Source organism: Tupaia chinensis, unplaced genomic scaffold (genome assembly GCF_000334495.1).
Source record: "Tupaia chinensis unplaced genomic scaffold, TupChi_1.0 Scaffold144952_1, whole genome shotgun sequence".
In the NCBI taxonomy this organism is placed as follows: Eukaryota; Metazoa; Chordata; class Mammalia; order Scandentia; family Tupaiidae; genus Tupaia; species Tupaia belangeri.
The window spans coordinates 5293276-5310219 of NW_006204812.1; the positions used below are offsets into that span (position 1 = coordinate 5293276).

At 44.2% G+C, this 16944-nt stretch overlaps 1 protein-coding gene across 1 annotated transcript in view; it reads left to right on the forward strand.

The window, feature by feature from the left end:
- The window catches only part of OSR1 (odd-skipped related transcription factor 1), a 7578-nt gene extending 4675 nt beyond the window's left edge, over nucleotides 1-2903 (forward strand). The window contains exons 2-3 of the mRNA XM_006167675.3: nucleotides 255-951; nucleotides 1685-2903. Of these exons, the coding sequence (XP_006167737.1) occupies nucleotides 287-951; nucleotides 1685-1820 (801 nt within the window). The 5' untranslated portion in view covers nucleotides 255-286 and the 3' untranslated portion in view covers nucleotides 1821-2903. The remainder of the gene's footprint in view (nucleotides 1-254; nucleotides 952-1684) is intronic.
- Nucleotides 2904-16944: the final 14041 nt, after the last annotated feature.

Here is a 16944-nt window from a genome sequence, read left to right on the forward strand (position 1 = left end):
TTTCTCTATCAGTGCGTCTTTGTCAGAGGTTGTTTAGTGGGACCCCTCAGACCAGGGAGAATTTGCAGAAGAGGGCTCCCCTGTTCTGAATTCCATCTTCTTTGAGCAGGCAATGGGTCTCTAGGGTGGGATCTTAGCCTCCCAGTTCCTGCCCGGAGGAAAGGAGAGGGCGTGGCTGAGCTGGAATTCAGAAAACAAAAAACGGAGGCTTACCCTGAACTCTCTTTTCTTCCCTCTCCTTTCTATCACTGCAGATCAAGATTGAGGACCTACTGCAACTATCACAATGGGCAGCAAAACCTTGCCAGCACCGGTGCCCATTCACCCGTCCCTGCAGCTCACCAACTACTCCTTCCTTCAGGCAGTAAATGGCCTGCCCACGGTGCCCTCGGACCACCTGCCCAACCTATATGGTTTCAGTGCATTGCACGCTGTGCACCTGCACCAGTGGACGCTGGGCTACCCGGCAATGCACTTGCCACGCTCCTCTTTTTCCAAAGTACCAGGCACCATGTCCAGCCTGGTGGACGCACGCTTCCAGCTGCCTGCCTTTCCCTGGTTCCCTCATGTCATCCAACCCAAGCCAGAGATCACCGCTGGGGGCAGCGGACAAGCACTCAAGACCAAGCCTCGCTTTGATTTCGCTAACCTGGCCTTGGCCGCCACGCAAGAAGATCCGTCCAAGCTTGGCAGGGGGGAGGGCCCTGGCTCCCCCACTGGTGGGCTTGGCGTCCTCCTCGATGTGACCAAGCTGTCTCCAGAAAAAAAGCCCACGAGGGGTCGCCTGCCTTCCAAGACCAAGAAGGAATTTGTCTGCAAGTTCTGTGGCCGCCACTTCACCAAGTCCTACAACCTGCTTATCCATGAGCGGACACACACCGATGAGCGGCCCTACACCTGTGACATCTGCCACAAAGCCTTCCGGAGGCAAGACCACCTACGGGACCACAGGTGCGGCGGCACTGCGGGTGGCCCAAGAGAAAGTTGTCTGCCTGCCTCTGGCTTCTAGGTCCTCTTCCCTAATGAGGCTCATAAGATCCCCTAAGGGGTCCAATTCTCCGGAGCTTCTGGTGGTTCCTAAAATCAGGAAGGGAAACACAGGAGGCTCAGGGATAGGCCTGGCAGCCCGGTGGAGGTAACATGGGAATGAACAGGATCTAAGACTGTCAGGTCTCCATGGGCTTCAGACAAACAGCCTCTTCAGCCCCTTCTTATGTTTTTAGAGCTCGCTGATGATGGAAAATGTGACACGTGAGAATTTGCTTGAGATATGTAAAATGTGCAACTAGCGTGCCTGAGACACTGAAGTTTTAGTGTTATTTAATTGTAAGTAATTTTGGTTTTAATAGCCATGCCTGTGCCTGCAGCTCTAACTCCCTGGGCTTACCTGGAGTGCTGACCTAAGGGCTGACAGGGAGGTCTTCCTTGTTCTCTTCAAAAAGGCAGGTTGTCTGTCTGTCTGGCTGGACTGTTTGAGGATCAGGCTTTGCTCAATCATCTCTATCACCTTCCCCTACTCCATCCAGGAACTCAGCAGTTTGCCTGATGGCCACTCAGTACCCACGGCCCCTTTTTTCCTTTGCGGGCCAAGTGCCTCATAGCAGTGGGAGGGGGATCATGGGTAACTGTGAATGACATTGCAGCATTTTGCAAGGAATAACTTTCTGTCTGTTTCTGTTCTCAGATATATTCACTCTAAAGAGAAGCCTTTCAAGTGTCAAGAGTGTGGAAAAGGATTCTGCCAGTCCAGGACTCTCGCTGTCCACAAGACACTGCATTCACAGGTGAAGGAGCTCAAAACTTCCAAGATCAAATGCTAAACAGAACCCAGGGTCACTGAGACCTGGGCCAGGCCGCCTTCTGCTCCATAGGTACCAGAAGCCAAAGGCAACTCGACTCTGGTGGGCAGAGGGAGGGGCGTTGGGGACCGTCCTCCACCCCAACAATGCCCCCTGGGTCTGCAGCGCACGCGGTGCTCCAAACCGGTCCTAGGCCGCGACTGCCCTGGCGCCTCCCCCAGGACGCGGCTAAACTTTTGGCCAAAAGGCGGTACTCACGGTACTCATGTGGCGGAAGGGAATCTGCATTAAGAAAAGAACGAAAGCTCCGTGGAGCCGCAGCGGCGCCTCTCCCAGAAGTATTACTTTTTCTATTGTTATTTTATACGTTTTCTTTATTATTATTTTTTCTTTGACCATATAAGCTTGTAAGTCTGACTGCGGAGAGAGGGGAGCAGAAAAGAAGTTCTGCGCTCTGGCAGCTTCCCACACCCCTCTTCTGTCCCCATCCCCACCCCCGGGGAGCCTGCAAACGTGTAATCCTAGTATCTGCTTCAGCAGCCAGGCCCAGAGACCGCAGGCTGGGACGTCCCGCCCCACGCCCCACTCCCACCGCGCAGCCGGTGGCGGACTCCCGGACTCCCAGACTCAGACCGCGGGCAGGGACCTCGAGCCCTGGGGCAGGAGGCGACCAGTCCTCCCGCTCCCTTGCTCCGCTGCCGCGTCACCGCCAGCGAGCCGCCGGCCAGGAGCCGGACGTCGTATTGCGATTGGCACTTTATGCTGACCATCGGTAACGGACATTTATCACTGGAGGTTTTTAACTATTAAATAAACGGTTATTTTACAGGCATTGCAGAATGAATAGTTTCCCTACGAAACCCATGAAGTCAATGGCTCCTTTTTTTGAGTCTCCAACCTGTCCTGCTTCCCTTAGGGTGGCAGGGCTGGCATGGGTGGGGAAACCCCCCTCCTGATGGCGCTCTGCCCCTGTCCCAGCCCAAGTTTATTTTTTACTCCTCTCCTCTGCTTTGGTGTTAAGATCTCGGTCTCCCCACTCCTCATCTCCGAAGGTTGTGCGTTTACCAAAAAAGAAAACAAAATAAAAACACCTGAGTTTGACACCAACACACCCAGCCTTGAGAAATCTCAGCGTCTCTAATGCCTGAGTCCCAAAGGGTCCACAAGGGGACAGAATATCAACCCCTTACACACACACACAAAACTACCATCAAAAGCCTCCCTATTGGTCTCGGGCTTCTGGTTTGATATGGGAAGGAGAGTTTCACAGTCTCAAAACTTTACTGTCCCCTGTCCCCCGGGGCCTCAGCACCCGTGTGTAATCACAAGATGAGTTGCTGCCTCCACAACGCTCCAAACCTGGATTCTCCTTCCTGAGTACCCCCACTCTGGTTTCTGGTGGGGGGATGACGGAGCCACCCCCGCCACCCCCGCGAAGATTCTCTGCAGTTTGAAAGCCTAGTCAGGAATGGCGGGGGGTGGGCTCTCTGGGAGGCCGGGACGCCTAGGAAGAGAAATCTGAGTCCTTGCTCCACAAGTTGAACCTTCCCCGGGGCATCTAGTTTTCCCACAGTTAGAGGCCAGGCCGCCGGGGTTGTCCTGCTTGGGGAAGGGCGGGGCTCCCCCAGCTCCAGAGCCCTGACCGCGGGACCGCGCAGTCCACCAATCGCGGACTCCGGGGCTTCAATGCCCGGAGGGCCGTGCCTGCGGCGACGTCTGGCCACAATTTCCCTGCGACAGAGACCAAAAACCTCAGCCTCGAGCAGGGCCCTGCGGGCAGAGAAAGTGAGCCAGGGCTGCAGCAGTTAAACCACTCTCTCCTTTCACTGCTCAAGCCCCCTTATTCCGTGAATCCTTCCTGGCCTAGTGGGGCGAGGGCTCCGCGGCCCAGGAACCCCAAACTTGGCACTGAGACCTCCGCCTGACCAGCGCAAACGGGCTCGGTCTCCTCGACCAGAGAGGTGCTGCCCCCTGCTGGATAGGTTGGAGCAGCGGCCCAGGGCTTGGGGCACCTCGCTGTGCCCCAGGAACGGGGTCTGCTCAGAACTCCTGTAACTCCTTGCCTTACACTGTCAGCCAGGCATCTAGGTGTCTGGTCTCGTGCTCAAAACCTTCTTGATGGGTTCCAGGGTCTCCTGTGCGTAAGCCTCAGGGCGCTGCCCGGTCAGGGCTATCCTGTGGGATCCCGGCTAATCCAACGAAAATGAAATCCCTTTCTTTGAGACTTCGGACCTCTGGGAGTGTAGAAGGGTAGTCAGTGGGTTTGGGGCTTTAACGTTCTGGGCCCAAGGAGCACTGGCTGTGGTATCCTCTGCTTAGCCATGGCTTTTGCTGGGCTCAATTGCATGGACCATAACGATTCCTTTAGGAGACCCCGGGAGGTTGGCTCCAATAACAGGGAGGTGTATGGTCACTCACACACACACAAACACACACACGCTAAGGACAGCTATGGGCACTACGGAGGACCTAAAAAAAGAAAGCACTCCCTAATCGCTTTGCTCTTTCTGGGATTCCTTCTTTCCTGGAGATTGAGTACAGCTGCTTCCTCCTCTCCTCTCACATTCCTTCACCTCCTCAGACACACCAGCCTCTGCCTTTAGCCAAGCTCAGGACATCATACATGCTAGCCCGGCTCAGGACATCATACATGCTAGCCCGGCTCAGGACATCATACATGCTAGCCCGGCTCAGGACATCATACATGTTAGCCCGGCTCAGGACATCATACATGCTAGCCCGGCTCAGGACATCATACATGCTAGCCCGGCTCAGGACATCATACATGCTAGCCCGGCTCAGGACATCATACATGCTAGCCCGGCTCAGGACATCATACATGCTGGGAAATGGGAGGTCTGCCTGCCCTGTCTTCTCTTTCTGGCATACCCATGTCCGGCACTGTGAATCCCTGCTTGACCCAAGCCCTGTAGCTGACAGATTTTCTAAATCAAGTGTGGGGGCCGGCAGGTGGCATGGTGGTTAAGGGCGCTGGACTCCCTCATGGTTGACCATGGTTTGAGTCCTGAATCTGGTGGCTTGCTTTCTCACTTTCCGTCTCTCTCTCTCTCTCTCTCTGTGTCCCTTTCTGGTCAAATTAAAATATATAAATGAATAAATAAACTTTTAAAACTCCCACAAAAGAACAATCAGAATGTGTTTCCAGTATAGCATACTGAATGAGGGTGGGGGACTAGGGGGTTGGGGGGGTTAGGGAGTGGGGGCAGGGTGCTGTCTAGAGACCGCCGAGACCCCTCACAATTCCTCACCTGGCCATCCTGGTAGACCCAGAACCACTTGTCAGTTGAGCTCCAGGCAGTGAGTCAAAGATTGTGCAGGGACAGTACATCAGGCAGGGCAGGGCTGTGGGCCATCTCATAGATCCTGCACAAGCTACTATTCCTAGGCGATATGGTTGGGGGCAATTTCCCTGCTTATATTCAAGGAGGATTACAAGAAAATGTAATTGAGAGGGCCAGAAATGGGTGGGTTTTCTTGTCTGCCCCAACTTTTTCCCCTACATGCCTAGAAAGTTTCAGCTCCCCTCTCCTCTCTCATGCATCCCCTTTCCTCTCAATGTGCTTCTTAGCTCTGAGCATCTGTTCTCTGGCACCCAGTTGCTATCACAGGTATGGAAGGAGGCCTTGGGCTCTGGCTGGCTGGAGCTCAAGGGCCCCTTCCCAAAGCTAGTAGGCCTGTGCTTTGTGTGCAGATTTTGGGAATCTACTGGGTCTCAGACCTCTTGGCAAGACTGCTAGAAAGTGCCAGAAACCCTGGTGCACCTGAAGAAAGTAGGCTCCACCTGGGGGAAGTACAGCCCCCAAGGCTTCCTAGCAGGGGAAGGTTCAGGTTCCACCTCCCCGCAATGTAGCTAGGGGACTGGCACCCGATAAGGGGCGTTTTCCCGTGAACCTCCTTGCTTCCGGATTCATTGCTCATTTTGGGGGCGGAGGGACATTGCAGGGAGTTGTAGTGTTTAGGCGGAGCCTGCAGCTGCAACAACGTGTGACCTGTGAGATCATAAGCCCCCTAAAATCTTGGTATTGGGAGGGCCAGCTCAAAGGCATCACGTCCCACCTCCGAGAGCTGTTGAGCGGTGTGACGTCACGGCTTCCGCGCTCCAAAATAATGACGTCCCACCGCGCTCTGGAAGCGTAAGGGCTCCACATGTTACAACGGTGTCCCATTTACGCAGCTTTCCAACGTCACACATAGGCTCCGCCTAGAACCATGATATACACACTTCCCGCCCGATCCAGAGAATCCTGCTACAGAGACACCGCAAACTAGTTCGTCCGCACAGACAGGATCCGCGGACCCGGAGCGCTGGCAGGGTCCCAGAGTGAAGGGCGGTGCCAGTTAGCGCCCTCCTCCCGAACTGGGCGGCTTACCATGTTCTCCCGGCCGGCGGGGTTTCCGCGCACTGGCAGCGGTCGCATACTCGCCCCGCCCACTTCGGCCCCCCCTTCCCGTTTCCCCGCCCACAGCGAGCTCGGCGCGCAGGCGCAGAAGAAACAGGTCGTCAGGGGTGCTGCTGGAGAGCAGTTCCGAGCCACGGTGCTGGGAAATCGCTACCCAGTCTCCAGCTTTCAGGAATCGCAAACTTAGGGGGACAGTGCCTCAGCCACTGGCGTATGTGCGTGCTAGAGACGCAGATAAGGAAGAGCTCTGAGTTAATGCGGGCTGGAGCGCCCGAACTTGGATCACCTTGTCGTCTCACGTGTCCTGCAGCCTTAGTCCGACTGAGGTCCCTGGGATCAGAGGTGGCAGGGATGGGCCGGCGGGACCCAGTTCAGAAAGTCCACTGTGGTCCCAGCCCTTTCCAACAAGGTCTCTGAGACAGAGATCTGGGTCCCCGCCTAGTGGAACACAAAGGCAAGACCTTCCTCTCCTATCCACCCTTTCAACTCGTTCATCCCTTCTTGCTGAGCCGCTTTTAGAGTCAAACTGGTGGTCGGACCCAGTTACCACGTTTCAGAGGGAAAATTCGCTCCAGACGTGAGTTATTAGCTTGGGGTCAAATCTCGTGTCAGTGGCAGAGGAAAAATTAGAAGCTGTGTGTTCCTTGAGATGAGGGTGACGGAAGACCCAGTTCTAGCTTTACTTGAAACAAGCTTTGGGCATGTCTGGCCTTCCCAAAGCCTGTGTTCTCTGCAGTGGAAATACTGCTCTCCCCACCTACCTCATTCAGTTATATAAAGGTCAAAGTCATACATATTTTGCCGAAAATGTATCCATTTCTTGAACCAAACGATGGGCTGTAGAACAAAGTTGACTTTTATGAAACACCTTGTAAGTATGACTAGAAATGCCTCTCCCAGCTTCCTGAAGTAATCTGCCTCCCAAATTTCATTATTTGCAGGAGAGTCTCCCCCTTAATCATGACCAAAGAATCCTGAAATGGGATGAAAGAGGGAGAAATCACTTGGAAATTTATTTGGCCTGGTGGTCTTGAAATCTCTGTAAAAAAATTGAAAGCTAATTTTCCAGTTCCATGAGAATCAATGGATTAATCAATTCTCAAATTGTGTTGGTTGAGTGGTTTGTAGCATATACCCAGACAGTAAATTCCAACCTGACGTGCAGGGCAGGGCAAGGGGCCTCTGTATTTGACAAGTGTGACTGCATAGATAGGCAGGTGTGCAAACATCGACTTGCAGAGTGAAAGATGCGCTGTGGTTGGAGCTTACTTTGACTTATGCTAGAACATTCTAGCCTAATGAAAAGGAGGTCATGTAACGCTCTTACGTGAAGACATCTGGAGAACCACTCCTCTTGCTGCCATCCCAGTCCTAGCTATTCATCACCATTCCCAGCCATTTTTCCTGGCCGAGGCTCGTTCCAGATCCATCCATGAGAATATAGAAAAATTAATCCAGAAAAGTGGGATGGATGGATGGATGAATAGAATAGACTGAATTTTTGTTTCTTTTTTCCAAACATTGAACTGGCTCTGAGCAGCTCAACTGTCTCTGGGGATGTATAAACCATAATTAACTTAATTTTAGTGTTTGGTTTGATTGAACTCTTTTGCTAGTGAGATAAGATAAGGAGTCCCTGTCATGACAAGGGCAGGGATGGATTGCTTCTGTTATTTACAGAAGTGGGCACCACTTGCAGCCTACAAATAGATATTCACATGGTGTGAGAAATTTTATGGAAGACATGGAACAAAGCCATTAGAGCTGGATAGACCCTTCAAATGACCAGAGAGGAAAAACAAGCTTCCAGAGAATTTGGGCCTTGACTCAAATACTGAGATTTACTTGAAAAGTAGATCCTCTCTTACTAGCCTAGGTCAAATCCTGAAATGTCCTTGTTCATTCAGGGCTCAGAATTGCTATAGTAGTTCACAGCACACATAGCACTTCCTGTAGGGCTGCAGTAGACCAAAAACTAGAGCAGGCCTTTGGTGTAGCTATTAGGAGCGGTCTTGCCATTGGAGAGGTCAGTCAACACTGAGATACCAGAGCAGGGACATGCTGAAGTGGAGGGAGGAACTGGAAGATTTCTTATAGATTATTAGAGGGATCCCTGCATTCATAGCTCCTTATTTATTTATATATTTTCAGATTAATTTCACATTTTACATAAAGGCCCCATCATGTGTATGCAATATGTCTTTTCAATAGAGAATTCCATGCTTTTAAAAATCTGTTAAATATGTCTTTTCTTTGCACCTCACTCTTACCCTCTACTACTCACTCTCTACCATCCGCTCCTCTACAGTTTTCCTTGCTGTGGCATTGGCCTGAGAGCAGAGTTTATGAGCTGCATCTGTGGGAGACATGGCAGAACAAGCATTTAGGAAGGTTTTTTCACTCTGTGACTGGGGATTGGCTGAAAAGAGTGCTACTGAAACAGTAACCAAAGGAGGCATTATGCTTCTAGAGAAGTCTCAATGAAAAGTATTACAAGTAACAGCAGTAACTCTTGGATATGACTCTAAAGGAAAGGGTGTAGAGATTCAATCAATTAGCATGAAAGCTGGAGGTCAGTATCTCTCTCAGAATATGGAGGCACCAAAGTATTAGATTGGTGTGAAAGTAATTGCAGTTTTCCCTTTTGCATTGCTGAAATTTGCTGTTTGCTATTGGATACATGCGTAAGTAAATGTGGTTATTTTATACATCATCTTAATGTACATTTCTGACTTTATATGTTTTTTGCTAGTGACTTTTCACTTACTGTTTATTTTATATGTATTTTAGACTATGGAGTGATGTTACACTGAAAGGAAATTCAAGCAGTTTTCTTATTCCAGTTCAAAATAGGTTGTAAAGAAACAGAAACAAATGAAATATTTAAATATTTTCTCTACATACATTGAGTTCCATATTAGACAATGCTATACTTTTGCTTCAGCCATCAAACATAGTTCAGACAACTGATGAGACGTTTATTGTGTGTAGTCATGTTTTTGCTTTTTTATAGCTCTTCCTTCCTGATGTTCCACATTTCCTTCTTTTATTATTTCCTTTCCTTTTTTGCGAACTTTTTTAAGCCTTTTTTTGGGCTAGTTTGCTAGTGACAAATTCTTGTAACTTTTCTTTGTCTAAGAATGCCTTTATCTCTCCTTCATTTCTTTTTTTCTTTTATTTTAATTTACATTTAATCACATTTACCTTTATAGTGTACAGCATTGCTTTTTTTTACCATGAATACCATGCATAGCAGTCAAGATAAAGACATTACTATATGACGTTACTATATACATTATCATTAGCAAATAGCTGTTCATTTTTTTTTGTCAATTAAACGTACTTTATTTTTTTCTTTCTTTGTTGCCCTCCCTCCATTACCCACACCTGTATTACCCCCATCCTTACTTTCTGTAGTATCTTACCATTGCGCTCCCTGCTTCTATGCTTTCCTTTCAGTTTCTGCTATAGAGCACAGACCATAGATATATATAGAGTCTGCCTTTCATAGTCTGGCTTCGCTTAGCATTAAGTCTTCCATATTTGTGCACTTTGCATCAAATGTCAGGGTTTTACTGTTTTTTTATAGCTGAGTAGTATTCCATAGAGTACATATGCCACATTATTTCAATCCAATCATCTATTTTTGGACATGTGGGTTGATTCCATGTTCTAATGATTGTAAATAATACTGCAACAACATGGGTGTGCAAGTTGTTTTTCCCACTGAGGAATTTTGTATCCTTTGGGTGAATACCTAAGAGTGGAAATACTGGTGGTTGTATTTGTAGGTTTCTGAGGAATCTCCATATTGTTCTCCAAAGTGGCTGTACTAATTTGCATTCCCACCGATAGTGTAGGAGAGTTTCTTTTCACCACAGCTTCGTCAACACTTATCATTATATATTTGATGAATTATAGTCGTTCTGACTGGAGTTAAATGGTATATCATGGTGGTTTTGATTTGCATTTCCCTTATATAAGAGATGTCGAGCATGTTTTTTAAAAATTTTTTATTATCATCATAATCTTCTTTATATTACATTGGATTACATATAACTTTACAGTGTATTACATTGCTTTTTCAAAAGGGAATGCCATGCATGTCAGTCAGTACAGAGACATTAATCTCCCCACTTCAACATTCGATATCTTTTCTATGTTTTCCCCAATCATTATTATTATTATTATTATTTTTTAAAACAGTCTATCGCTATTTCTCATTTTGCTTGTAAAAATACTTTGCCCATCATGAAATACTTCTCAGACCAATCCAGTTGAGAATACTATACATGTCATCATCAACAGTTAATAAGCCATATCTGTTTCTCACTAATGTCCTGCCTCTCTATTGTTCACTTGCTATCTTTCTCTATCCTCTTCTCTTCACTTCCCCCATTCCACACTGTCCTATTCTCATTAAGTACCTTCACTGCTTTTATGTCCTCCAATTTTTCGCTCTCTATCATAGAGTGCAGATAGTCGGTATATATTGAGTGGATACATACAATATCTTTCTTTCATAGCCTGGCTTACTTCACTCAGCAATAGATCCTCCATATCTGACCACTTTCTATCAAATGCCATGGTCTTTTTCTGTTTTATGATTTATTAGTATTCCATAGAGTATATATACCACACTTTTCCAATCCATTCATCGGTTTGTGGATCGAGCATGTTTTCATATGCTTTTGGGTCATTTGTAAGTCCTCTTCGGAAAATTGTCCAGTTCATTTTCTTTTCTTTTAATTGGATTGATTATTTTTTGTGCATAAACTGCTTGAGTTCCCTGTATGTTCTGGTTATCAGTCTCTTATCTGAGATACAGTTTGCAAATATATTCTTTCATTCTGAAGGTTGTCTTCTTCTCACTCTACTTATGGTTTCTTTGCCTGTGCAGAAGCATCTCAGCCTAATATAGTCCCATTTGTCTATTTTTAGAACTATTGCCTATGCTTTGGAAGTCTTCTTTAAGAAGTCTTTGCCTATTCCAAGGTCTCCAAGAATTTTTCCTGTGTTTCGCACCAGTATTTTTATAGTTGAGATTTTATGTTTAGATCTTAATTTTTAATAGTGGTGAGACATAAGGATCCAACTTCATTCTTCTGTAGGTGGATATCCAGTTCTCCCAGCACTATTTGCTGAAGAGATTTTCTTTTTCCCACTGGATTGTCTTGTGTTCTCAAGGACCAGTTGGCTGTATCTTTTGGAGTTCATTTGGCAATTTTCAATTCTGTTCTATTGGTTTACCTGTTTTTGTGCCCATACTGTGATGTTTTAATTATCACAGCTTTGTAATATGTTTTGAGCCCAGGAAGTGAGATGCTTCTTATTTATTTCCCTTTCACAGTATTACTTTGGCAATAAGAGGCCTTTCACACTTCCAGACAAATTTTGTGATTTTTTTTTTCTATTTATGCAAGGAATACCTCTGGTAGATTGATTGCGATTGCATTATATTTGTAGATTAATTTGGATAGTATTGACATCTTGAATATATTAATTCTTCCAATTCAGGAACATGAGATGTTTTTCCACTTTTTTGTATCATTTAAAAATTTTTTGGGGACCAGCTGATGGCATAATGGCTACGTCACTGGACGCCCAGATAGTCAACTATGGTTCGAGTCCTGGACCTGGTGGCTTAAACTCACGACGGGTGCATGTGTGTGCATGCCCAAGATCCCAAGAGGAGAATGGAGAAGGGATTGTGGTATGGCCATCCCCTATGAGGGGGTGATTTCTCGCTTTCTGTATCTCTGTCTCTCTCTGTCTTTCTGGCGAGTGCATGCGCCCTATAGCAAAAACTGATCCAAAAAAATATTTTTGGTAGTGTTTCATAGTTTTCCTTGTAGAAATCTTTGATGTCTTTGTTAAGGTTTATTCCTATATATCTTATTGGTTTTTGTGGGTATTGAAAATGGAATTTCTTTCAATTCTGTCTCAGTTTATTCACTGTTGTTGTAAAAATGCTGTAGATTTTTGTGTGTTGATTTTGTATCCTGCCATTTTACTATATTCATTTATCACTCCCAGAAGTTATTTTGTTGATTCATTTAGATTTTCTTTCTTTTCTTTTTTCTTTTTTTGAGAGGTTTTTGCTATAGGGCACAGGCACTCGCCAGACAGACAGAGAGAGAGACATAGAGACAGAAAGCAAGAAATCACCCCCCAGGGGGAATGGCCATGCCGCAATCCCTTCTCCTCCATTCTCCTCTCGGGATCTTGGGCATACACGCACATGCGCCTGGCGTGAGTTTCAAGCCACTGGGTCTGGGACACGAACCGCGGTTGACTACATGGGAGTCCAGCGACATAGGCATTACACTAACTGCTGGTTCCAGATTCATTTAGATTTTCTATGTATAGAATCATATCATCTGCAAAAAGAGATAATTTCACTTCTTTTCCTATTTGGATACCTTTTATTTGACTCCCTTGTCTAATTGCATTGGCTAAAACTTCCAGTACTATGCTAAAAAGGAGTGGAGAAAGTAGGCAGTCTTGTCTTGTTCCAGTTTGCAGTAGAAAAGCTTTCAGCTTTTCCCCATTCAGCATAATGGTAGCTATGGATTTTTCACAGATGGCTTTTACTGTGTTGAGGAATATCGCTTCTATGCCAATTTTGCTGAGAGTCTTAATTATGAAGAGATGTATTTTATCAAATATTTTTTCTGAATCAATTGATATGATCATATGGTTTTTATCTTTCCTTTTGTTAATGTGATGTATTACATTTATTGTTTTGTATATGTTGAATCATCGTTGCACTCCTGGAATAAAGCCTACTTGGTCATGATGTATAATCTTTTTAATATGTTGTTGAATATGATTTGCTTGTATGTTGTTGAGTATTTTTGTATTCATATTCATCAGGGATATGGGCCTGAAGTTTTCTTTTTTGTCATGTCCTTGTTTGATTTTGGAATTAATATGATGGAGGCTTAGTAGAATGGATTCTAGAGGGTTCCTTCCTTTTGAATTTTTAGAAATAGTTTAAGGAAAATTGAGGTTAGTCCCTCTTTAAAGGTTTTGTAGAATTCAGGAGTAAAGCCATTGGGACCTGGGCTCTTCCTTGTTGGGAGACTATTATTGATTCAACTCATTGCTTGTTATGAATCCATTCAGACTTTCTATTTCTTCCTGGTTCAGTCTTGGTAGGTTATGTGTGTCCAGACATTTGTCCATCTCATCTAGGTTTTACTGTTTGTTGGCATATAGTTGCTCATAGTATTCTCTCATGATATTTTGTATTTCCGTTATATCCGTTTTAATAATAACTGCTTCCTTGCTGATTTGATTGATCTGGTTCCTTTCTCTGTTTGTCTTGATTAATCTAGCTAATGATGTCTCAATTTTGTTTATTTTTTCAAAGAACCAGCTTTTGGTTTCATTTATTTTCTGTATAGATCTTTTATTTCTCTGTTTTTGTTTATTTATTTGGTCATTTAAGCAGTTTTTAATAAGAACTGTACATAAAATTATTTTACTCCGGCATCTTCTCGATTGTTTCCTCCTTATATTTGCCCTTTTCCTTTTCTACTTGGCAAGACTTGGCTTTCTGTTCAAGGATCTTTTTGTGGTCTTTGTCCAGTTTTAATCTAGTGATAATCACCTTGTTGGGGTGAATGCCTACATGGACTGTTGTGCCATTAGCCTTTTCCCACTGCACCCACTCAGTATAGATGATGTATTTCTTCCCATAAACTTGGACTACTTTGCCAATTTGCTAACCTTTGTAGTGTCCTCGCACAACCTGAACTTCATCTTCTTTTGGATGGGCATAGATTGCACATTGTACTTCTGCCTCAGCTCTTTGGAATAGGGGAAAGACATAATCTTCCTTCGGATGTGGGAAGGTGCATTGAAATGCCTTTAATGGTTCTTGCTTCTGTCAGAAGTCATGAAAGGATTGAATTTCATTTGTCCACTGCCGCTCTGGTGATGGGTGCAAAAGAGAAAGGTCTATGTGTTGCTTCTGGCTCTGTCTAGATCTTTTATATTCTATTTCATTTGTTTCTGCTTGAATATTTATTATTTCTTTTCTCCTGTAATTTTTTTTTTATTGTTGCTTTTCCCGTTCCCTGAGTTGTGTCATTAGGTTGTTTATTTGCCACCTTTCTGCTTTTTTCTTGTGGGCACTAATTGCTATGAACCTCCTTCTTACAACTACTTTTGCTGTGTCCCATAGGTTATAAACACTTGTTTGTTCATTATCATTGATTTCTATGAACCTTTTGATTTCAGTCTTAATTTATTCTATAGTTGTAAAGTCATTCAGAAGTAGGTTGTTTAGTGTCCATGTAGTGTTCATGTGCTTGTGAATTTTCAAGGTCTCTTTCTGTAGTTGATTCCAAGTTTGATTTTGTTGTGGCCAGAAAAAATGCTAGATATAGTTTTTATACCTTTGAATTTGTAAAAGCTTATTTTGTGTCTTATCATGTGATCAATCTTTGAAAATGTTCCATGTGGGTGTGAGAAAAATATATATTTTGTGGTAGTTGGGTGAAATACTCTGTAGATGTCTGTCAAATCCATTGCACGTATGGTATAATTTAGATCTTCTATCTTTTTGTTTACTTTTTGTCTAGATGATCTGTCTAGAGGAGTCAGTGAGGTGTTGAGATCCCCTACAATTATTGTGTTGCAGTCTATCCCTTGAGATCTAACAGTCTCTCTTTGATGTATTTAGGTACTTCAATGCTGGGTGCATAGATATTTACAAGTGTTATAGCTTCTTGGTGAACAAGTCCTTCTAGTACTATTACAACGTCCTTCTTTGTCACTTCTTATAGCTTCCATCTTAAAGTCTATAGTTTGTCTGATATCAGTATTGCTACTCCAGCCTTTGTTTGTTTTCTGTTTGCATGGAATATCTTTTTCCAGCCCTTCATTTTCAGTCCTTATCAGTAAGGTGTGTAAGTAGTATATATAGATGGCATCTGTTTTTGTATCCAAACAGCCAGTCTGTGTCTTTTAATGGGAGAATTTAAGTCATTAACATGTACCATTATTATTAATATTCATGGATTTATCTCTGTCATTTTGTTAGCCCTTTTCTCAGCTTTTCTTTTTTGTTATCCTGTTTCTGTTTGTCTTTCTTTAGTTATCCTGATACAACACTCCTCTCAGTGCTTCCTGTAGAGCTAGTCTATTATTGGTGAATTCTTTCAGTTTTTGTTTATCCAAGAATACTTCTATTTGTTCTTCCCATTTGAAGGATAATCTTACTGGGTATAGTATTCTTGGTTGAAATTGTTTTTCTTTTAATGTTTTGAGTACATCTTCCTATTTTTTCCTTGCCTGCGTTCAGTTAAGAGGTCTGATGTTAGACTAATGGGATAACCTTTATAAGTAACTTCATGTTTCTCTCTTGCCATTTTTATAATATTGTCTTTGTCTTTAATTTTTACCAATCTGGCTATGATGTGTCAGGAGAAGGATCTTTTTATGTTGACTCTATTTGGGGTCCTTTTTATTTCTTGGGTCTGAATTTCTCCATGTTTATCTATATTTGGAAAATTTCTAGATAATATTTTATGAAAGAGATTCTCCATGCCTTTAGCAGAGTCTTTACCTTCTGGAATACCCATTATATGAGTATTTGAAAATTTCATAGTGCCTAGCATTTCCTGTATGTTGTTCTCTTCTTTTTGTGTTGTTTTTTCTTTCTTTTTGGTTATCTGGTCTATACTAGAGACTTTGTTTTCCAGGTCAAAAATTCCTTCTTCTGCATGGTTCAATCTGCTGTTAATGCTTTCTAAAGAGGCTTTAATTTCTTGTATTGTATTCTTCATTTCCAAAAGTTCTGTTTGGTTATTTTTTATGGTATCTATTTCTTTTCAATTCCTCTTTCATGTCCTGAAATGATTTTCTCATTTGCTGAAACTGTTCATCTGTTTGTTTTCTCTTGCATCTCATTAAGTTTTGCCACTAAGAATATTTGGAATTCTTTTTCTGACATTACTGCATATTTCTCTGTGCTATCCACTGTTAGTGAGGGGCTACTATGCTCACCTGGGGTATAGTTACTACTTTGTTTTCTCATATTTCTTTAAGATCTGTGCTGGTTTCTAGTCATCTGATGCAGTATCCACTTTTTTAAAGTTTATTGGAGTAGATTCTGTAGTACTGGTAGAGGAAATTTCACCCTTAGTTCCCAGGTGTGTTCCGACTGGAGGGCTCTGTCTCCCAGGTCAGAGCAGTTAGGATAACTTCAAGTGTTTGACTCCTCTGCTGAATGTTCAGCTCTTGATGGGGTTGTAGTAAGCTAAGGAGATATAACTTAGTGAAGAGGGTCAAGTTGGTTGGTGTACCAAAAGTCCCATTGTAGATCCTAACCCCTCAGCCTAGGCTCACCCAGGAAGACCTGCCCAGAACAGGCTTAAGTATTGCGGTAGATAGCAGGCATGCCAGGCCAGGCCACCAGAGTGGTGGGGGACAGTGTGTCAAAAGTCCCAAAGTTGCTCCCAAGTCCTGAGTGCAGGCTCACCTTCTCCTTCATTTCTTAAGGATAATTTCATCATGTCAGAATTCTGGGTTCAGTTATTTTCTCTCAGCACTTAAAAGTGTTGCTTCACCATTCTGGCTTCTATGATTTCTGATGAGAGGTTCACTGTTGCTGGAATTGTCTTTCCACATACTTTTTACCAAAAGTATGATATTACTTTTTCTTGGTTGGTTCGTTCGTTCTTTCTTTATTTCTTTCTTTTAAAAGTTTTGCC